Source organism: Mobula birostris, chromosome 32, assembly GCF_030028105.1.
Source record: "Mobula birostris isolate sMobBir1 chromosome 32, sMobBir1.hap1, whole genome shotgun sequence".
Taxonomy (NCBI): domain Eukaryota; kingdom Metazoa; phylum Chordata; class Chondrichthyes; order Myliobatiformes; family Myliobatidae; genus Mobula; species Mobula birostris.
The window spans coordinates 16514697-16538497 of NC_092401.1; the positions used below are offsets into that span (position 1 = coordinate 16514697).

Below are 23801 nucleotides of genomic sequence, written 5' to 3' on the forward strand. Positions count from 1 at the left end.
GCCACCCTCAGGGTCGCTCGGCTCGCTGTCGTCTAGGGAAACAGCCTCGGCCCCGCCAAACTGGATAATTCGTTTGTGTGGATGCTGTGTGAGGTACCCCACCCCGCCCAAATAACAGACAATACACCAGATGCAATTAAATGATTTACAGTTTATAGATATTACTGGATCTATATAATTAAAAGAGAATAAAATATAAAAGGAAAATAAAAGGCGCCACACTTATCAAGGTTCAATCTCTTCGTGCACAAAAACCGTTGGAGCTCAAGGACCTTCTTCTTCACCCTGCGACCCCCTCGGACCACCTCGACCGGCCGCCTGGGACCAACAACGGTGGTCGACCAGACGCTCCATACGAGTCCGTCTCCGTCTCCGTCTCCTCTCCTCGCCGAACGTCCCGCTTGGGGTCCGACCCCGTTAGCGGACTCACAGCACCTGGTCCATTCTCTGTCTCGCTCTCCCGCCCTCTGCCCCCAAACCCCCTCGCAAACAGTATCTTCAAATACACCAAAACCATAACAACTATCCCAATTGGTTAATAGCACCCTCTTATCACCCTCTAAACCACAATAAGCTGCTAGCGCAAACTTTCTCAGCGTTAAAGCACAACAAAGCTGCATTCCCCAGATTAACATAACAAAAACGCCATTTTAATTGGCCTCCGCAGTAACATAAAAATCGAAACCCCCTTACATATGTCTCCAGGTACTCTGTAACCTCATCCTTGACAATCGACTCCCAACAACTTCCCAACCACCGATGTCAAGCTAACAGGTCTATAATTTCCTTTTTGCTTCCTTGCCCCCTTAAATAGCAGAGTGACATTTGCAATCTTCCAGTCCCCTGGAACCATGCCAGAACCTATCGACTTTTGAAAGATCATTGCTAATGCCTCCGCAATCTCCACAGCTATTTCCTTCGGAACATGAGGGTGCATTCCACCTGGTCCGGGAGATTTATCTACCCTTAGACTGTTCAACTTCCTGAGTACTTTCTCTGTCGTAATTGTGACTGCATACACTTCTCTTCCCTGACACCCTTGAGTGTCCGGTATACTACTGATGTCTTCCTCAGTGAAGACTGATGCAAAATACTTGTTCAGTTCCTCCGCCATCTCCTTATTCCCCTTTACAATTTCTCCAGCATCATTTTCTATCAGTCCTATATCTACTCTCACCTGTCTTTTACTCTTTATATACTTGAAAAAGCTTTTAGTATCCTCTTTGATATTATTTGCTCGCTTCCTTTAATAGTTCATCTTTTCCCTCTTAATGACCACCTTGGTTTCCTTTTGCAAGCTTTTAAAAACTTCTCCAATCCTCTATCTTCCCACTAATTTTTGCATCTTTGTATGCCTTCTCCTTTGCTTTAACTTTGGCTTTGACTTCTCGTCAGCCACGATTGCATCCTTTTTCAATTCGAAAGTTACTTCTTTTTTGGAATATATCTGTCTTGCACCTTCCTCACTTGCCTAAACTCCAGCCACTGCTGCTGTGCTATCCTTCCCGCTAGTGTCCCTTTCCAGTCAACTTTGGCCAGTTTCTGTCTCATGCCACTGTAATTTCCTTTACTCCACTGAAATACCGACACATTGGATTTCGGCTTCTCTTTCTCAAATTTCACAGTGAACATGTTATGATCACTGCCTCTTAAGGTATGCCTCGTTAAATGATGCAGGCAATTTACCATGCTTAAACGAATGGGATAGAACTAAAAATAATTGAGACAAAAGCAATGAAGAAATGATTTATAAAATTCTCCTGAAAAGCCATCAGGTCCGGGACATTTACCCGACCGTAATACAGAGATGGCAGATGATATTTCTTCTAATGATAATGGTTCATTGAGTTTTGCCTTAAAGTCAGAAGAGAGCGAAGGAATATTTAAACTATTTAAAAAATGCTCAACTGAGATATTCTCATTTAAAGATTCAGAAGTATAAAGTCGAGAATAATAGTTCTTAAACACAAAATAATCTGCAGATGCTGTGATCAAAGCAACACTTTCAGTACGCTGGATGAACTCAACAGGTCGGGCAGCATCAGTCCACCACCTTCAACAGGACCCCACCACTAAGCACATCTTTGCCTCTCCACCCCTCTCCGCTTTCCGCAGGGATCGGTCCCTCCGCAATTCCCTTATCCACACGTCCCTCCCCACTGATCTCCCACCCGGCACTTATCCCTGTCAGCGTAAGTGCTACACCTGTCCCAACACCTCATCTCTTGCAACCATTCAGGGCCCCAAACAGTCCTTCCAGGTGAGACAACACTTCACTTGTGAGTCTGTTGGGGTCATCTATTGCATCCGGTGCTGCCGGTGCAGCCTCCTCTACATCGGTGAAACACGACGCAGATTGGGGGACCGCTTCATCGAGCACCTCCATTCTGTCCGCCACAACAGACAGGATCTCCCGGTAGCTACCAACTTCAACTCTGCTTCCCATTCCCATTCAGATATGTCTATACATGGCCTCCTCTACTGCCATGATGAGGGTAAACTCAGGTTGGAGGAGCAACACCTCATATACTGTCTAGGTAGTCTCCAGCCCCTTGGTATGAACATAGAATTCTCCAACTTCCGGTAATTCCCTCCCCTCCCTTCCTCTATCCCTATTTCACACTACCCCCTCCCCCAGCTCCCTCATGGTTCCGCTTCCATTGTTTTCAGGGCTATGACATCGATGCTTCCCCTCCCCCACCCCTTTGTCTTTCAAATTACTGGTCTTTCAACTGAAGCTACAAGCATTCTTCAAGTCCTTCCTCATTTTTCATTCTTCAGTCCTGATGAAGGGTTCCGGCCCAAAACGTCGAATCATCATTTCTGACTGATGCTGCCTGACCTGAGTTCATCCAGCGTACTGAAAATAATAGTTCTTAAGTGTGTCATTGGTATCAGAATGATTCGAAGTAATGTTCCCATTTCCCATTCGAACTTTTGTGATTTGTTGTTTAGCTTTAGAGCGTCTTAGTTGGTTAACTAAAAATGTACCGGACTTACCCCCATGAATATAAAATCGGCTCTTACTTTCAAGAAGTTGGCATTCAATCGGCCGAGTGGAAATGAGGTCAAACTTAGTTTGAAGTTCTACTCTTTTCTTACACAATTCAGGATTTTTGGTCTGGGCATATAATTGGTCTTTTTCTTTAATTTGACCAATTAAGTCTAAATGCTCTAAATAGATCGTTCTTTTCAGATTCACAGTATATGAAATTATTTGAGTCCTCAAATATGTTTTCATGGCATCCCGGATGATCTGGGATGAGATTTCAGATGACATGTTAGTACTTTTTAAAAAAAAAAGTTATCTGGTCCTTCATAAATTTTACAAACTCATTATCTGACAACAAGGTCAGAATAAAACACCAATGTTTGTTCATTTGAGGAAGACCAGGGAAATTTATGGACAGGGTATTTGGAGCATGATCTAAAATCACTATACTCTGATAGTCACAAGAGCGAACAGATGGAATCAGTTGATTATCCATTAAGAAATAATCAATTCTAGTAAAAGTATGATGGACATGTGAAAAGAGGAATAATCTGTCTCAGTAGGATGGAAAAAAACGCCACACATCAGAAATAACATAATTAGAAAGGAAGGAATGAATAGATAAAGCAGAATTACTAGGGAGTCTGGGAACAGAAGAAGATTGATCCAGTACTGGATCTAACCAACAATTAAATTCACCACCCAATATGAGAAAATATAAACTCAAGTCAGGCAGTAAAGGAAAAAAAAAACTGTCAAAAAAATCCATATCATCTGAATTGGGAGCATAGAAGTTAGCAAGACTACCCTATTATTACACAATTTCCCAGAGACAATAATAAATCGACCATTTGTATCCGAAATTTTGTTGGGAAGCTCAAAGGGATCATTCTGGTTAATGAGAGTTATTAAAACTACGAATATGTGTTGCAAAAAAGTAATGTCAGCTTTGAGCTGCTTGATTTGAAAGCCCCTTCCTTTTAGCAGAATGGTTCAATCTCTTAACATTCCAGCTTGTAAGATTCAACGGGCTAACCATTGTCATATAAAAAAAATCATATAGTGTAGTAAGCATAAATATGGACAAACATTCTAATAACAGCTCTGGGGCAAAAGTAAGAAACAAAATCAAGACCAAAAAAGTCATGAATAACAAAGGATAACTAAGAATTGTTTAAATAATGTTGGCACTAGGAAATCCTCCCCCACTCAGAACCCAAAGCAAGAAAGCTACCAAAGAACAGCAGCAAGCTCTTTAGGAAAAAAAAACTACCCCTAACCTCAACTTCCAGTTTCTGTATAGCTTCATGAGCTCTGTTTAATTAACAGTTTTTAAAAAAAACCTGGAGAGCTTATGCACTTAGAATTAAAATTATACATAAAGAAAACAGTACTATCAAAAAGTATTAGACTTAACTTGAAATAATAATCCAGATTACCATATCCGCAAAGAAAAAAAATACAGTAATTAAAAAAATTTGAAAAGAAATCTCGGCCTGAAACGTCGACTGCACCTCTTCCTACAGATGCTGCCTGGCCTGCTGCGTTCACCAGCAACTTTGATGTGTGTTGCTTGTAGGGAGAAAAAAGTACCAGTTGGCCATTTTAAATAATCAAATCGAGTCTGAAGGAGACACTATAGCAAGGAGACTTTCCAAAATTTCTCAATTTATAGCAGAATTAAACCATTTTCAGTCATTTAAAAATTAATTTAGGAGTCCCCATAGCAAGGAGACTTTCAATAAATTTCTGAACTTATAGCAGAGTTAAGCCATTTTCAGTAATTTAAAAATTAAATTTAAAAGGAAAACAAATATAAAAAAAAGAGAAAAAAAAGGAAAAAAATAGCAATTGGCCATTTTAAATAATCAAATCGAGTCTGAAAGAGACATCATGGCAAGGAGACTTTCAATAAAGCTCTGAACTTATAACAGAGTTAAACCATTTTCAGTAATTCAAAAAATAATTAAGGAGTCACCATTAGCAAGGAGACTTTCAGTAAATTTCTGAATTACTTATAGCAGAGTTAAACCACTTTCAGTAATATTAAAAAGGAAAACAAAAAATATAAGAAAACAAAGAAGAAATCACAATGGCAAGCAGACTTTGAAAAATTTCATTTGCAACCTTTTATAGTGCCTTGCAAGATTATTCAGCTCACACAACTATTTTCCCATTTTACTGTCTCATTTTCTAAGTTTAAGATATGTTGAAGTAGGATTTTTTGAGCTAATCTAAAAAAACATTATCCATGTTAAATCAAAAGGAAAATTCCAACCCTTGTCAATAATTAACTAAAAATTAGCAACCAAAATTGAGGCTGAAAAACTATTCACCTCCTTTGTAATTACTATGCTAATTTGCCTTGGGTGCAATATATGTATTACCTTAGAAACTCTCACAATTTATTTATGTAGAGGGTTACGTGTTTTAAATGAATTCATAGAATAAATACCCCCTCTCTTTGTAAGGACCAGCAGTCTGGTAGATTTTCAACAGACCCAACCAAAATGAAGGCTAGGGAACATCCAAGATGAGTCAGGGAAACAATAACAGAAGCGTAGATCTGGGGAAGGGTTCAAGACCATCTAAAAGACATTGAACATACATTGGACCTCAGTCCATCGTGAAATGGTGGGGGAAAAAAAATGAAACCGTAGCCACAATGCCCAGGTCAGGCTGTCCCCTAAACTAAGTTGCTGGAGAAGGATGGCATTTGTGATGCCAACAATCACTGAGTGAGCTGCAGGTCAGTGGCTGCAATGGGAGATGAAGTTCTTGGCTCCACAATCTCAAAGGCCTTGCACAAAAAAGGTATTTACGTAAGACTGGCAAGGAAGAAGCTCTAGCTTTAATTTTTAAAAAATCATGTCTTTGCCTGTGAAGACTTTGCAAAGCATCACTGAACAGATTTTAGCCAGAGGGTGGTGAATTTGTTAACACAGGCAGCTGTGGAGGCCAGGTTGTTGGGTGTATTTAAGGCAGAGATTGGCAGGTCCTTGATCGGACATGGCATCAAAGGGCTGGGAGTGGGGCTGAAGAGAGGGAATAAAGGATGAGCTCTGTCACCTTGTGCAAAGCTAATAGACTTGTACAAAAAGACTATTGGCCGTAATAGATGTGAGAAGTGGTTCAACTAAGTACTGAGCAAAGGGAGTTGAGTACTTTTGAACTGCTGACATTTTAGTTTTTGAATTAGTTTTTCATGCTTTACAATTTTCTGTTTTTTGGACTCTGTGAAAAAAGCATGTGATTCATAAATTTAAAAAATCCGCAGCTAAATTGATCAAAATCCTTGATTGTAATACCATTTGTGTAAACAAAGGGTTGGGAGTGGGATACTTTTTACAAGGCCCTACATTCTTGCTTGAGCAGAGCAGTAAACTTTGCCTCTTACAGGCACCATGTGGAGTCCATTAGTATGGAGCAGGTGGCTAAGGATTGGTTCATAGCATAGTCTGTGGGATGGAATCTAAAGATTGTGCTCAATTAGGTACTTAAACTGATGGATCTGAGGATTTTTGGCTTTGAAATAGGAGATCTGAGACCCCTAACCTTACAAAAAGGCTTTGGTCAACTGCTAAATTGTTCTCAGTGGCCAACAGTGACACCTAGAGAACTATATGGAAATTGCAGTCCAGCATAAATGAAGCCACAGTAGCTTTTAGTTTAGTTTAAGTTAATTTTAAGTTAGTCCTGACGAAGGGTCTCGGCTTGAAACGTCGACTGCACTTCTTCCTACAGATGCTGCTTGGCCTGCTGCGTTCACCAGCAACTTCGATGTGTGTAGCTTTTAATTTACTTTTTTTTTCCCCCACACTGAACATATTTTGATCTTTTTTCTTTGCTTGGTTGCACTATCACATACGTTCTGAATTAAATATCATTTCCTTTTTTGCTGCCCAGTTTTTGTTTAAAATGTTTCTTATTTTCAAATATTTTCATTGTGAAGCAACATCACTTTAACCACAACAGACAATGTCCTAAAGTACAATACTTTTTTCTTTTCCTTATAACAATATAATGAAAATCAAAAGAATCTATGTATAGTAAGCAAAAAGCAAAGGAAACCCTACCACCCCGTCTCCTTTCACCTTCCCAGCCCTACCCTCCCCTCACCCCTCCCATATGTGCTGGTTAGGTCCTACCGCCCCCCACACTTAGTTCAGCTGTCGATCTCTTCTAAATACAACAATAATGGTTGCCAGGTTTTTTCAAATTCCTTGAGTCTGTCCTTGATAACGTATCTTATCCTCTCTAGATGCAGAGTATCCATTAATGCAGCCAGCCATTCTCTGTGAGTGATGGAGTTTCCTCCTTTTTCCAGAGCATCAGTATGAGTTTCTTTCCATTAAGTATGCCATAGGTCAGGAGTTGTTGCTGGGTAGCCTGGAATTTTTGTCCTCACAGAAGTTCCAAAAATTATTAAAATGGGGTCTGGTATTATCTGAACCTTTAGTACCTTCGATAGGACCTCAGATATTTGCTTCCACTCCTCTTGTATCCTGGGACATAAAGCATAACTATGTAACAAATCTGCCTCTGAGAACTTACATCTCTCACACATTGGGGACACCTCTGGGAATATTTTATAAATCCTTACTTTTGAGTAATGTAATCTATGTAGGATTTTAAATAGTATTAAACAATGCCTGGCATTGATGGAACAGGAGTTAACATACTCCAAAGCCTCATTCTGTATAACCTCCTCTATCTCTGTACCCAACCTCCTTTTCCCACTCTTTTTTTAATATTATCCATTGTTGTATGGCATCATACAGGTAGGCAATGATGTGTTCTGCCCCTAAACATGATCTTAAATGATTACAGGTGTCCCCCGCTTTTCGAACATTCGCTTTACGAAACCTCACTGTTATGAAAGACCTACATTAGTTCCCTGTTTTTGCTAACAGAAGGTGTTTTCACTGTTACGAAAAAAGGCAGCGCACGGGAAAAGCAGCGTGCATTTTTAAAAAAAATCAGCATGCAAAAAAAAAATCCCTGGGCAGCCGCTGTCCCCTGGATTTGGAACGGCATTCTCGCCGGCATTGCTTAAACACGTGCCTGTGAGCAGCCGTTAGCAAGATGAGTTCTAAGGTATCGGAAAAGCCTAAAAGACTCGTAAGGGTGTTACACTTAGCGTAAAACTAGACATAATTAAGTGTTTCAATCGTGGTGAACGAAGTAAGGACAAAGTGAGTTTGGCTTGTGGAAGTTGACGAAGATGATGTTGAACAGGTTTTGGCATCCCATGACCAAGAACTGATAGATGAAGAGCTGGTGCAATTGGAAGAGGAAAGGAGAACAATCGAAACCGAATGAGTAATGATAAAGTACGACTTTAATTTTGAAAGGGTACGTCAGTTTAAGGCATATTTGCAGGATGGTTTGAGTGTTTACAAAGAACTGTATGATCTAAAAATGCGCGAGGCTAAGCAGTCAAGCAAGCCTTCCACAGCAGACGACGAACCTTGACCTTCAACGTCGAGGCAGGCAGACATAGGAGATGAGCTGCCTGCTCTAATGGAAACAGATGATGATGAGATGACACCCCAGTATCCCACCACCCCAACCCTCAGGCCGCGGACAGATACCGATTCGCAGAGAATGCAGCAGTAGCCGGGAGGCATCTAGCACATCTTTAAGAAAAAAGCCGAAATAAACATGCTAATTAATTAGGTGCTGCCTGGCACGTAATTGTCGGCCCAGATCAGGGACGATGCAATTGATGGAAACATGGGGAGAATTTAAAATAAGATTAACGTAGGACTAATATAAATGTAACGCAGTTTGGACTCAGTGGACAGAAGGCTTGTCTACTTGCTCTGTCTTTCTAAGCCTCATGATAATGACTGCTTTTCAATCTAAAGCCAATTTAGATGTAACTGTTGGGCTTTTCCAGCACTCTCCTTTTTCTTGGATACTGCTGTGTTGTGTGTTACACAGGATGCAGCCAATTTGTTAAACCTCATTAAGAAATGTTAGCTGGCGGTTTGATGTTTATTTTTTAGAAGCTTTTTGTATGACGCATGACTCCGGGGTTGTTCACCTAATGGGTTCTTTTTTTTTCTCACTTTTCTGCTTAGTAGGTTTTTTTTGTTAAGACAAAATTTATTTTCGATCTTTAAGATAATATCTTTTTTGAGACATTGTAAGTGTTGTTACTTCAATGTACTCGTTATTTTTCCTGTATAATATAAACAATAAAAAGATTTGAAAAGAAGAAATGTTAGCTGATAACACAACAAAATGCTGGAGGAACTCAGCAGGTCAGGCAGCATCTACAGAATTGAATAAACAGTTGATGTTTTGACCCATTTATTAGTAAAGGCCCATTGTTTGACTGCTCCAGACTTGCTGAACTTGTCTGCATAGCCCAACTCTATAGTATCCCCTTTGGTTCAATCCCCTCCCACCTACATTGACATTTCACGTGCTCTCAATCTCCAAATATTTTCAGTTCTCTGGCCTGATTGCCTTCCGGTCCTGATGAAAAGTCTTAGTCTGAAACACCGATTGTTTATTCCTTGCCATAGACGTTGCCTGATCGGAGTTCCTCAAAGATTTTGTGTTACTCTGGATTTCCTGCATCTACAGTATCTCTTGTGTTTAACTTGGCTGATAAGCTTTCTCCACTCCATTTCACAACCAACTTCTATCAATGGATACTTTCTGCTTATCAGGTCATATTTGCACTTTTCCGTTATTTAATACATGAGAACTGATCCCTACTGGCCACAGAGGTGTGTTAACTTGGTGTTTTTATGTCTCCCTGGGATCCAGTATGAGCTAGCTAATTGGCTTGATGGAAGGAAGCAGAGGGTGATGATGGAAGATTATTTCTCTTGCACTGGAATCTTGTGACTAGTGTTCTCCAGGGGTCAATGCTAGGCCCTTTGCTATTTGCCATGTCAATTATTTGTTTGATAATGTGAATGTCATAATTAGCAAGTTTGCAGATGATGCGAAAATAGGTAGTCTCATAAACCAATGAAGATGGCTATCAGGATTCAAAGTGGGATCTTAATCAGCTGGGTAAGTGGACCAAAGAATGGCAAATGGCATTTAATTCAATTTAGTGATATATGGTGCATTTTGGGAAGATAAGTGTAAGACCCTCAGTGAGGTAGGGCCCTTGAGAGTGTTGTAGAACAGAGTACATAGTTCCCTGAAATTGGCATTGCAGGTAGACAGGGTGGTGGAAAAAGCTTTTGGCACACTGGCCCTCATCTGTCAGGGTATTGAGTATAGGACTTGGGGTTGCTATTGCAGTTGTGCAAGACTTTGGTGATGCTGCATTTGGAAAATTGTTCTGTTTTGGTTATCTTACTATAGGAAAGATGCAATTAAGCTGGAAAGAGTGCCGAAGAGATTTGAGGGACTGCTATGGAGAGAGTTGAGCAGGTTGGGGCTTTATTGAAGCATAGGAAAATGTGGTCTTATAGGTGTGTAAAAAGTCATGAAGAGCATAGGTAGGATAAATGCAGTAATTTCCCAGGGTTTGGGAATTAAGGACTAGGAGGAATAGACCCAAGGTGAGAGAGGAGATTTAGTCATACAGCAGGAATATAGGCTGTTCAGCCCAGCAAGGCCATGCTGACTATATTGTCTATGCTAATCCCAATGATCTGCATTCAGCCCATATCTTTCTCAACCCAGCTATTCCATGTACCGACGAAGTACTGCTTAAATAGCGCTGTTGGACCTGCCTCAGCCAATTCTGGCAGCTCATTGAATGTTCAAGACCCTCTACATGAGAAAAGTTGTCCCACAGATCCTTTTATATCTTTTTTTTATCCCCGTCTCTAAGATTATGTCCGTAGCTTTGGACTCCCTACCCTGTTACCATTCGCCTCTCATTTTAAAATTTTTTATTGCTGTACATATTTAACACAAACCTGAGGGCAACCTCTTCACCAAGGAATGAGCTGGCAGAGGTTGAGCTAGGTACATCAACAACTTAAAACATGCATTTGGACAGGTACATGCTAGGCAAGGTTGGGATATGGGACAAATTTAGGGAACTGGTTTAGATGGAACTCTTGGTCAGCATGGACTGTAGGCTGAAGAGCCTGTCTTTGTGCTGTAGGATTCTGACTCTTATCTGCTCAGTGACAGGTGGAAAAATAACTTAAAGATAGTCCAACTAGAGCTTTGTTCCATACGTGAAATGTTTGTTAAGTATTATTACAGCGATGTTACTAACTTTTACTACAGATGCCTGGACTATTTACCCAATAACTGTGTGGCCCTGGTTCACTCTGCAGGTTAAAGACTGGAATTTTAATTCTTGAACTAAAAGCCTTATCAGTGAAAATGTGCACAAGGCTGTTAAATATTAAAGCTCTTTAAACAGTGTAGCACAGAAACTTCTTTTGACCCAGTGTCTGTGCCAGTCATAATGCCAAGTGAACTAGTGACAACTCAATAGCATGGTGATTTGCATAACACTATTATTGTGCCAGTGATCCGGGTTCAATTATGCAACTGTCTGTAAGGAGGTTGTATGTTCTTCCTGTGACCGTATGGGTTTCCTCTGGGTATTCTAGTTTCTCCCCCACCCCACATTCTAATGATGTACTGATTAGGTTAATTGGTCACATGGGTGTAATTGCTTGACATGAGCTGGTAGTGTCTGGAATGTACTGCCTCTTGGCAGTATGTTCCAGGCACTTGCTATGGATTTATTTTTAGAAAAAAAACTTGTCTTGCACATTTCCTTTAAACTTTTCCCTTCTTACCTTAAAGCAACACTCTCTAGTATTTGACATTTCCATCCTGGGGTCGAAACTATTCTATCTGTATCTCTCAATTTTATACATTTCTATTAAGTCTCCTCTCAGCCTCTGAACTCCAGAGAAAATGATCCAAGTTTGTCCATTCTCTCCTGCATTTTTGTACCCACTAATATGGGCAAGCAACTTCCTGGTGAACCTCTTCTGTGACTTCTCCAAAGTTTCCACATCCTTGTTGTACTATGGTGACCGTGATTGTGCACAGTACTCCAAATATGGCCTAACTAAAGTTTTGTACAACTCCAAAACTCTGTAGCTGGTTTAGATCTGCATTTTAAGGAAGGAAATCTGTTTCTTAAAGGCTTGCCTTTGGCTGAAGTGTTAACATTTTCCACAATGTCTGACCTGTTAAGTTGTCTGTTTTTGTTACATAGAAAAAGAATGTTTTAGATTTCCAAAACCTGGAGTTTTTCTTACTTGTCAGCCTCACTCAGTGTGGTCAGCATGGACAAGCTTACACCAAAGCTCAACTCTGTTGTGACCCAGCAAGGCACTACATTGTATCAAGTCAGCTCTTGGTACTCAAGAAGGTGACCCATCAGCTCCTTCTCCATGCAAATACTAAGACCTGACAATTAAGACATTTTACTGAAAATTCTGCAAATAATGCAAAGCTTATCCTACTTGGACTGCCTGCAGAATCTTAATCACCATGCAGGTTGGTTGTGCAATTGAAGGGAATTGGTATTTGTTGATGTGTTTGTAGAGTAGAGTGGATTTCAGTTAATTGGGACACATTGGACCAGTACATTTTGGCCCAAATAAGCTGCTGCCCCAATTAGCAAAGGTTCATGGAAATAGTCAAAGGATTAAAAATACTAATTACCATTCAATTGAGTATCAAATTATGCATTTAAATGAAATACCGAACAAATTAGAACACTACCAATGTTATTGGTGGTTGTCCACCATATCTGACAATGACAGGAAACCTGAATTGGAGAATTTTTGAAGTGGAAAAGCTGTGCACTGGGGCAGTTCCACTCTTCCCTGGCTGCAGTAGATGAGTGTGACTTTTTCTGTGCCTCAATTGTGCCCTTCGCTCCACATAGCATTGTAGAACCACCTGACTGGCAGTTGGATCTCACCGTAGATCTGATCCACCTAGTCTGCTGGAGATGGCTTTGCATGCTAGGACAGACATATCCCATCTCATAATATCCTATTATGAGACTTGCCTGCTACCCTCAATTGGTTTTCCCCACTTGTCGAAACAAAACGTAACAGCTACTTGGAGACACGGGTGAGAGCTGAGTGTTCAGTGAGGACCAAAGGTAAACATTCAAGATGATTGTCGGTACCTTCAAATTCTGCATACTTCCTAACTTGAAGTAGTGAAGTTGTTTTATTTTTCACTCCAGGCTGTTTCTGGCACTTCCAAGTCTGAGGGCTTGAAACTGCACTGAGCAATTGTCTTGCTGTTTACTTCTCACCAGCTATCAGTGGCAAGAATCACTGCTTTTTAAACACAAACATATGTTATTGATGCTATTTAAAAACTGTTTGCTGTAAGCATAGTATAGTGTCTAATGGCCACACGACACGTATACCAGCGGTCCCCAACCACCAGGCCGCAAAGCAAGCGCTACCAGGCCGCGAGGAAACGATATGATTTGGCTATATGAGTCAGCTGCACCTTTCCTCATTCCCTGTCACGCCCGCTGTTGAGCTTGAACACACGCGAGGTCATTACCCGCGCATCATCCACTTCAGCGCGGGAAGGAGATCAACTCCTCGAGCTTGCAAACGACGGCGGGCTGAAAAGTATGTTTGACATAACATCTCTGCCGGCATTCTGGATCAAAGTCAAGGCTGAATATCCTGAGATAGCCACGAATGCACTGAAAACGTTGCTTCCATTTCCAACATATCTCTACAATGAATGCAAGGAAAACTAAATTGCGGAATAGACTGGACATAAGGAACCCCCTTCGAATATCGCTGTCTCCCTTCACCCCTCGATAGGACCGTCTTGTTGCAGGGAAACAAGCCCAGGGCTCCCACTGATTCAGCGATATTGGTGCGTTGCAATGATTTTATATGTTCATACGGGGAAAATGTGTGCTTTGTGTTTAATATCCAAACATTACTTAAAATGTTATGATGCTATTGACTTATATAACCATATCACCATATAACAATTACAGCACGGAAACAGGCGATCTCTGCCCTTCTAGTCCGTGCCGAACGCTACTCTCACCTAATCTCACCGATCTGCACTCAGCCCATAACCCTCCATTCCTTTCCTGTCCATGTACCTGTCCAATTTTTCTTTAAGTGATAATATCGAACCTGCCTCTAGCACTTCTACTGGAAGTTTTTTCAACACTTACTTCAAGCTCCCCTGTCCTCCCCTGATAATTGACTTATCGCTATATTCATGCGAGGAAAATATGTGCTGTGTGTTTAATATTAAATTCGTTAGATAAACCCTTTTAGAAATGAAATTGAGTGTATTAGCCACTTATCACCTATATTCCGGTCGCGATTAACCCCCCCCCCGGAACAGAATCAGCAAAAGCGATTTGTGGAAAAAAATCGTAGTCACGCATGCGCACTTGTGCCCGCGCAAGGCTTCATGGTCATTGTAGTCTTTCTCTGGGTAAACCCAACGTATTTGACTGCTACTCTTGACTGTTGGCAACCCCCCCACCCCCCGGGTCGGCCGGTCCGCAAGAGTATTGTCAATATGAAACCGGTCCGCAGTGCAAAAAAGGTTGGGGACCCCTGCGTATACGACTGACACTACTTAGAAACTGGCAGCAACAGTCTCCTGCCCCAATTAAGTGACATTGTGTCCCAGATAAATGAAAGGAATCCCGGTTATTTTCTCAGTTTGTTTTTCCTGAAGAGTTGTCCCAGATAAGCAATTGCCCCAATTAACCAATGGTCCGGTTAACTGGAATCTACTGTATTTGTCAGGGTATGAAGCAAAATCCTAGTTGCAGCATCTGTTCTGGAGATTCTACTGCAGGGCTTGAACGTGGAGAAACTTCATGTTACTGATGCGCTGATTTTCAAACAGCTAGTGTTTATTACACAATAAGAAAACAGTTCCTAAACGAGTTCTGCACTCGTAAGAGTTGCTGTTTGAATCATCTCAACCCACTTTTAAATGTTTATTGAAAAACTTAATTGTTCAAATGGAAAGGTAGTTTTTAAATTAAGCATCTGTCTACAATCTGGAGAAGGAAAACACTGATTTTAAACCTCAGCTGCCTTGCAGCCATATCCACGCATGGGAAAGGCTTCGGGAGCAAGCCCTGAGAAAGAAATCCGGCGTCCCTAAGGCAATTTGATGTTTACAACTTCACTTTAGCAACCTCTGTGACACTGGTGCCAAGCTGTATTGGTGCTTGCCCTTCCCTTGGACTGCATCAGTGACGTGGAGAGGTGGAGTGTGCTGCATGGGCAACAGCCGATTCTTCAAACCTTCTCACCCAGGCTTGCGCCCTGGAGAGGACACAGTCATGATCCCCTGGGATCGACGCTGCCTTCTACTGTCTATAATTTGTTTAAAAATTTGGTTTGAATGTGTAGTGTGATTAATTCTGCTGCATTTTGGGAGATAATGGATTTTGTTTTTACTTCTGTTGCAGGGAAGGAAAAGAATTAGTCCCAGTATCTGAGATTCCCCTGCAGACGCACCGAGTGGTGGCAACATGTCATTCACTGGTGCAGATGGATGATGGGACATTAGTTGGTGATCCTCTTGAAAAGGCAATGCTAACAGCAGTTGACTGGACACTCACAAAAGGTGAGAGGAGTGTTTTCTATTTCCATTAATCCAGTGTTGTGAAGATGTGCTCATCAGCGTGAGTTGCTAATGCAAGTACTCTCTGCAAGAACTGGATGCATACAGATTTCATTAGTGGCACTCTGATATCTTGAATTTGATTTAATAGCTGCTGCAAATTTTAATAATGGAAGCATCCTGCCGCACTAACTCCTTGTGCTAACCAATTTTATTTCTCATTCAGTCAAAGAAATTCTGAATGGTGTACTGCCATATGTGCTGTGCTTTCTTACCCTGCTCCCACACTGGCCCGAGTTCAGGCTTTCTCTTCATTGCCCACTACCCTGCCCTTGGTTTTTCCTTTCCCATTTGTTCCTTCAATTAAAGTGACACAAAGCAGTGTTTTCCAGGTCCTGATAAAGGCCTCAAAACCATCCGCATTTGCCATTTTGCTTCCTAACTTAGTGGTGTCTTTGTTTCTACTTTGAACTTTAATTCCTTGTGCAAATATCTCCGGCATCATGTCTACACGCCCCAACATAAACAGAACATGCCAAATCTCCTGCTGGAAGCTTTAGAAAAAAACATTTAAAAACCCATGCCACCTCTTAGAACCAGAGGACTGCTGCAATCTCCACTCAATGAAAATTGCAGATATGTTGCAAGATGCTGCTACTTGGAGGATGTCATTCCAATCAGAAATCGATCCAGTTGACAATTGAAGGAATTCACCACAAGTGCTGATGGCGTATAATGTCAGAAGATCCTGCAATATTTTGGTCAGTTCTGTCTTTGCATAACCTTGAAGTGTGACTTCTGCTTCACCTAGATGCATAGTCTACATAAACACAAGCTGTTCCTTGATTTTGTAAACTTGATCAAGTGACCCATAAGCCTATGTTTGTCTGGAGTACAGTGAAGCTCATTTAATCTAATGCATTGGGCACTTTGGTACCAGACCAGCAGATCCTTAGCACCGTAACTCAGAAACATTTTCCAGTGAACTCTTTGAGAGAATGTGGGCATTAAGGCCCCAGTAGTTTCATTGAAGCATAACCCAAAGAGTCAGGTGAAAGGAGTGGGGCAGCTTGTTTTCTAGTTGTTGGTCTAATGCTCAATGAACTGAAACTGAATCAATAATTACATAAGATTTTTCCTTGCTGTGCTTATTGAAAACTGTTAGAAAATCATGTAGGTGATTTATGTTGGGTTGCTCTCATCGGCATGGTTTTTTAATTCAATTCCATCAGCCTGTATTGGATATCCCCATTAAGTCTTCTCCATTTAAAGAGTCATAATAAAGCTTCTGATCATCCTGCCTTATTTAAATCAAGTTATGGACCTATGGTTTCCTGGTTTTGGCTTATCCTGGTTTTAAAAATGGGAAACTCTGCTTGCTTTTCCAATTCCAGTGGAAGATCCTACACTTAAGTTATTTGGGCATTTAGGCAAAGGGCTTTGGATGTACTTTTCCTATCTCCATGATTTTTTTTTTGAACAGGTGTCATCCTGGTCTTGGCTGGCAACCAAATATTTTGTGCTCCTTGAGCCTGACAGGTGTACAACTAATAAAGGTTTTAGATGAGTTATTGGAGTCTCTCCATTTAACCTAAGGCCCAAGTAACAGATTTAATGGGAGTTGATGGGTAGGAAGACCTTATGCATGGAATAATTATGATCTGGAACTTTAATAGTGAAGGCAAAATCAACTAGAGCTATTAGAATAATTAAATAGGTATTTTGTAAGCTTGGCAAAGTGAGAGGAATGTGGGTGAAGGATTCCTCCAGAGAACTAATTTTGAATGACTGGGTGAAAGGCTCAGTGATTCTTTTTAAGAAATATACCCTCACCTTTGTAGTTTCATTGGCTGCCCAACTTTAAGCAAAGCTGCATAAACTTTCCGGTCTGTTTTCATAAGCCAATTTCAATTGTTTTTCGATTATTTATGACATTGAATTGAACTGTTTACCACATTTTTCTTTACTCTGCAGATGAAAAAGTTTTCCCTAAAAGTATCAGGTCACAAGGTCTGAAAATCCACCAGCGCTTTCATTTTGCCAGTGCACTGAAACGTATGTCGGTCCTCGGCTCCTATGAAACAATGGGTTCCACGGATCTCCAGTATTTCAGTACGGTGAAGGGAGCACCTGAGACATTGCGTAGCATGGTAAGGGACCGACTGTGGCATAGAACTGAGCATGGCACAGTGTACTAGACTTAGTAAGGGGAAGTTGTTCTTTATTTTCTTAAGTGAAAAGCCTTTTATTTGTGATGACAAGCAAAAGGCCATTATTACACAGTTGAACTCACCAAGCCATTTCTATAATGGTTAACTGTAATCCACAGCTATCTCCCACTTAATGGCAATGTGAATGGCTAAGGCAATACCAGAGATACATGTTGAACATTGTGTTATGATCTAGAATTCATCAATAGGAAGGATTGTGGAAGTAGTTTAGTAGTAGCTACAGAGTTGAATGCAAGTTTAAAAGGGAGAAAGGGTAGGACTACCCTTGGCCTAAGTCGGTGATGTCTGTCTAATGGCAACCTTAAACACTGTGATCTAACTGGCTGCTTTCAGTGTTGCAAAGTACCACACTGTCTAATGTAGTACCTTGGATTATTGAAGGACAACGCAAAGGTTTGCCTTCAAATTACAAATTCTAAGTCACAGTTGGAACAGCAAAGTCCACTTTGTAAAGATTGATAAGGACTTCAAAGGTTCATTGCTCTATGAAGGACTTGAAACAGATTTATTACTATACATAATACTTCACTCATCCTGCTTTTGATGTGCTGTTCTGTGGGGTTAATTGATTTTACTATATGCTATTTTCTAGTTCTCTGAGCGACCTAGTAACTATGATTATGTCCACACTGAGATGTCGCGAGAAGGAGCAAGGGTGTTGGCCTTGGGATATAAAGAGATGGGATATCTGACTCATCACCAGGTAAAAACTTCTTTGCTATTTCATACCTCAGGTAATCATGTCAAACAAATAGCAATATTACCTCATCATAAAGATGCTATTTTACGCCAGTAATGTTTTGTATGGATAATCATTTTTCTTCAGGTAGAAGGTGTATTTTTCTAAATATGAGGATGATTGTAACAGGTAATTCAATATCAACTCACCAAAGGCAGTACTTTAAAATCCAGCTAGTGTAGTATGCAGCAGCTTCCAGCACAGTGTAGTGTAATCAAATATTAATACTGAGCCAGCTTGGGGAGATATTGCATCAACCAAACTTTGGTCTAAGGGTATATTTAAAGGTTGCTGTAAATGGCAGAAGGGCCATGTTTTAGATGCTGGGGGTGGGGGGGTGCTTTGGAAACTGATTACATGGTTACCAATGCTAGGTTGATAGAACTGGGCTTGCTGATGGCTGGGTTAAGGGAAATTGGGGGTGGTAGACTGGGGCTGGAAAGGAGCCCAGCAACTGGTGGAAGGCAGTTGTGTGAAAGGCCGCTTTAAGGTCACATACAAGCAAGAGATCTTGTTCAACCAGCTTTAGTGGGTCACAAGCAGCTATGCACGCAAATCTGTTTTTATCATTGGGAAAGGGTGCTTTTGTGGGGTGGATTGATTCAGCATCATTCTACCCCACAAACACATCCCTTCCCAAATTTTTCCAGGGCAATATTGTCCACTAGATTTTCATGCTATTCACTACCCTAAGTATTCATTGCCCAAGTTGATTCTGTGTTTTATACTGTTTTTTTGCTTGTTTTTGCAGTTTTCATGTGGGGGGAGATTCTTTGAATGGATTTCATGGTTTTTTTGGTTTTGTGGCCGTCTGTAGGAAGATGAATCTCAGGATTGTGTACTGCGTACTTTGATAAATGTACTTAAACTTTGAATCTTATGCTAATCAGTGCACTAAAGCCATCTGCAAAATGCACTCAGGCCTGATGTTATGTGCCCTTGACAAACTACAGTGGAGTGATGCCCTGCTGCTTGCCAACACCTTCCAAATTCTCACCAGTATGTTCCACTGGTTTGCACACCATTCAGATGCAGAATTGATACTTTGTCAACATTTGTCTCTGGGCCAGCATCCTGACACTGTATTCTAGTGAGTATTGTTACCATAGAAGTACTTTGACTAAAATAGATGATATAAGTAGTTCACTGCTACCCTGTTAAGGGCATTTGGAGATAAATAATGAATGCTGACCTTGCTGGTGCTTACATCCATGTTTGAGGATATGAATACTAAAAATTGTAAAACTAGATGCTGATATCTAAAATAAAAATTCAACAGGTCAGGCAGCATCTGTGGGGAGAGAGATAGTTGGTTTTGTCAGAACTGGAAACGAGGAAATCAAGTCAAGTAGGCGAGTACGAGAAAAATGGGTTAAGAGAAGAATTTCTCTGAAAGGGTGAGATGAAATGTGTTGTTGGTGGAGTTATGAGCGCTTTGATGTTCTTAGTCTGTGTATTGTGTTAATGGGGAGGCTATTGAATGTGCCCAGCAGGGCCAGACTGGTCAGAAAAACTAAGCCAAATGACTGGGAGAAGTGACCAGATACAGAGAGTAATCTGAAGCTAGGGGATTTGATGGAGGCCAGCAGGCTGTGCTGTGCCCAGATGGGAGATCAGCGTGCATTAGGCCTCGTTATAACAATGCAGGAGGTCATAAACAAAAATTAGAGTGGGATGCTGAATTAAAATGCTGGGAGTCAGGTTAAGGGTCACTCCTCCAGCCTCGGCCAAGGTGCTCTGCAAAACCATCACCCAGCCAGGTTTTGTTTGTCCTTTGTAAAGGACACCACCTTGTGAAGACTGAATACAGTACATGGAGATTCCGTTCAAAGAGCAGTTCTCTGAAATCTGAGCCAGCTGATGTTGGAGCAGCTTTGTGTTCGACTTGTTTCCATGTAACTGGTGATTGTATCTGGCAGTGCAGCCCCTGGGGACAGCCTCTGTTGTGAAGGATGCTAGTTTGGTGTTGAGGTGATATTTAAAATGAAACTTGTGAACTAAAATGCAATTTATTTTCTACGGCATCTGGCAGGTGAATGTAATTATACCAGCAAATGAGACATACTTTTATATTTGAATTTCAAAGTAAGTATGTTTGGATTGAAAGTAGTGTTGTATTATGAATGCCCATCTTAATCCAGTTATTCCCCTTCTTTCTCCTCCATAGGAAAACTGAACTTGTTAATATTCATGTGTAGAATCACAGGTCATTTAAACTGACACTTCATTCCTTCCCCAAGTGCTCTTGATGTACAGATATAGCTGTTGCATAGTATTATATTTGTTTGCTCCGATATTTCTTCAGTAGTTCCCACAAGGCACTTTGCACTGTCCTGGGAGTCACATTGACGTCAAGAAAGAGCACTCAGAGGCATGTACGGTAGGTGGCAGGATGCAAATCTATATTCTAATGTTCCTTGACAGTTGACAGCATTGTGCAGTTTGGAGTAATATGCATATTTGTCTGTTGTGTTGTGCTTGTCAGTTTTTGTTTGGGAGCTGTCATTAATTTTGTTCCTGTCTTTTTCATGCATTCCAGGCACGAGAAATAACCCGTGAGGATTTGGAATCAAACCTGAAATTTGCTGGTTTCATTGTTGTCTCTTGTCCCCTTAAGAGTGATTCAAAAGCCGTGATTAGAGAGATCCAGAATGCATCACATCAGGTCAGTATGCAGTTACACTACACGTATTATCAATTAGTGGGTTGAGATGGGAGCCATCAGCACTTTAAGGAGCCAGGCATCCTGATCTGTGTTAGAACAAGTATCATAGCAGCTGCTTAGCTCTGCGTATCAAAGCAACACTCCAACAGGAATTGTTAACAAATCCCATCCTTGCACCATCCCTTCCTTTTTATACTGACTATATCTCCTATATCTCAGTCCAGATGAAGGGTCTGAACCTGCAGCATCGACTGTCTGTTTCCCTTCAGAGATGGTGCCTGACCCACTGAGTTCCTTTAGCATTTTGTGTGTTGCTTCTGAAATGCTGAATATTTGCTTTAAATTGAATCCTCACATTGCTTGCATCCGGCACAAGGATGAGCTGAATTTGGCCATGAGTTATAAGGAAAGCAATTACGATATGCATGTTTAATTAGATTAACTCTCCCTTGATTTTTCTCCCATCTTATTTTTGTTTTTCCCAGCAAATCTTGGTTATCTTACTGTTGTATTTTTTTTTTAAACCTTCGTTCTCAGCTCTATACTCTCTGCCTTGATGAGGTGCCACACATGAGACTGCTTAACAAGATAAAACAGGAAAGATGCTGGCATGGATAGAGGAATGGTGGACAGGCAGAAGGCAGTGGGTGGGAATAAGGGAGACCTTTTCTAGTTGGCTGCCAATGACTAGTGATGTTCCTCGGTGATCAGTATTGGAACCACTACTTTTCACATTGTTTGTCAATGGTTTGTATAATGCAATTGAGGGCTTTGTGGCAAAGTTTGATGATATGAAGGTGGGCGGAGGAGTAGGTAGTGCTGAGGAAGCAATGCGTTGCAACAGGACTTAGTCAAATTAGTAACCACTTAGAGTATTGTCAACAGTTTTAGGCCCCATATCTCAAAGGATGTGTTATTGAAGACAATCCAGAGGAGGTTCAAAAGGATGATTCTGGGAATGAAAGGGTTAACATACGAGTGTTTGACAGCTTTGGGCCTGTACTCACTGGAATTTCGGAGAATGCGGGCAATCTCATTAAGACCTACCAAATGTTGAAAGGACTAGATAAGGTGAATGTGGCGAGGATGCTTCCTATGGTGGGGGTTTCCAGAACTAGAGGGCACAGCTTCAAAATTGAGGGGTGACCTTTCAGAATGGAGGTAAGGAGGAATTTTTTTTAAACTAGAGAGGCGACTCTGTGGAGTGGTCTGCCACAGACAGCAGTGCAGGCCAAGTCCATTGGTATATTTAAGGCAGAAGTGATAGTTTCCTGATCGGTCAGGATATTGAAGGATATGGTGAATAAGGCTGGTGTATGATGTTGTGGGGGATCCAGGATCAGCCATGATGGAATGGTGGAACAGACTCGATGGGCTGAATGGCCTAATTCTTCTCCTATGTCTTATGGTCTTATGCTGCCTTCAACAGACCCATTTGCATTCTTCCCCTCAGTCTACTACCCCTCTTGAAAAGCCTTGTGTCACTTGGAAGTTGGGCATTCTTTTCTCCTGGACCACGCTGTCCATCTTTCACTCATTCTGTTCCTCTGGCTTTCTGCAGGTAGTTATGATCACTGGTGATAACCCACTGACGGCTTGCCATGTAGCCCGTGAACTCCACTTCATCCAGAAAGCACACACTCTTGTCCTCCAGGCACCACATAATGAAGGTAAAGCCTTTGCCTTGCTCTTGCCTAATATGTTTGCCTTTTCTTTAAAAGGAGCAGAGAATAGGACTGTTTTACTATTGTCTGTTCAAAATCAATGTGAGCATGTACATGTTTTGTGTAACGGGTAACCGATTATGCAGTTTAATCCAGACAAGTGTGAGGTGGTTTGTGATCACTAATGAAGTTAGGACTTGGCGATCCTTAGTTACAAGGTTTTGGACTATTTAAAATAAACAGGTCTTAGACTAATCCAAGGATGCTTGAAAGTGGCAGCAAAGGCAGTTATGGTTGAGGAAAGTTAGTTTGTCATCTGACTGTACACATATACAACCAAACAATCCCTGTGGACCACTCTGCACCCATAAAATATGTATCACACAACGCACAAACCAATATATTACCATAAGTAGCTTAATAAATGAAAATGCATGTAGTGTGCAGCACAGGTAAACAATGATAATACAGTAACAAGCTCGCTGTTCTAATGATGAGACCTTAGTGGTGGCAGGGTATTCATTAGTCTCTCGGCCTGAGGAAGGAGCTGTTAGCCAGTCTGGCAGTAGTCCTAGTCCTGATGCTTCTGTACCTCCTTCCTGATGGCAGTGGGCCAAACAGATTGTGGGATGGGTGTTTTGGGTCCTCAACAATGCTTCATCTATATCGCTCTCGATAAACGTCACAGATGGGGGGAGGGCGACTCCGATGATCCTCAGCAATTTTTGCTATCCTTTGCAGGATCCTGCGGTCTGATACCTTGCAGCTCCTGTACCCCACAATGATGCAGCCAGGCAAGACATACTCAGTGGTGCACCTGTAGAAAGCTACTAGAATGGGGGTAGGGAGCCTTGCATGCCTCAATCTTCCTAGAAAAGCTAGACCAGGGGTTCCCAACTTTTTTCTGCCATGGAACCCTACCATGAACTGAGGGGTCTCTGGACCACAGGTTGGGAACCCT

The 23801-nt window shown here is 41.3% G+C and overlaps 1 protein-coding gene across 1 annotated transcript in view; it reads left to right on the forward strand.

Moving 5' to 3' along the window:
• The window catches only part of atp13a1 (ATPase 13A1), a 104444-nt gene that overhangs the window by 61588 nt on the left and 19055 nt on the right, over positions 1-23801 (forward strand). Inside the window, exons 13-17 of the mRNA XM_072248271.1 lie at positions 15387-15544; positions 17516-17691; positions 18365-18475; positions 21051-21176; positions 22738-22846. Coding sequence (XP_072104372.1) covers positions 15387-15544; positions 17516-17691; positions 18365-18475; positions 21051-21176; positions 22738-22846 — 680 coding nt within the window. The remainder of the gene's footprint in view (positions 1-15386; positions 15545-17515; positions 17692-18364; positions 18476-21050; positions 21177-22737; positions 22847-23801) is intronic.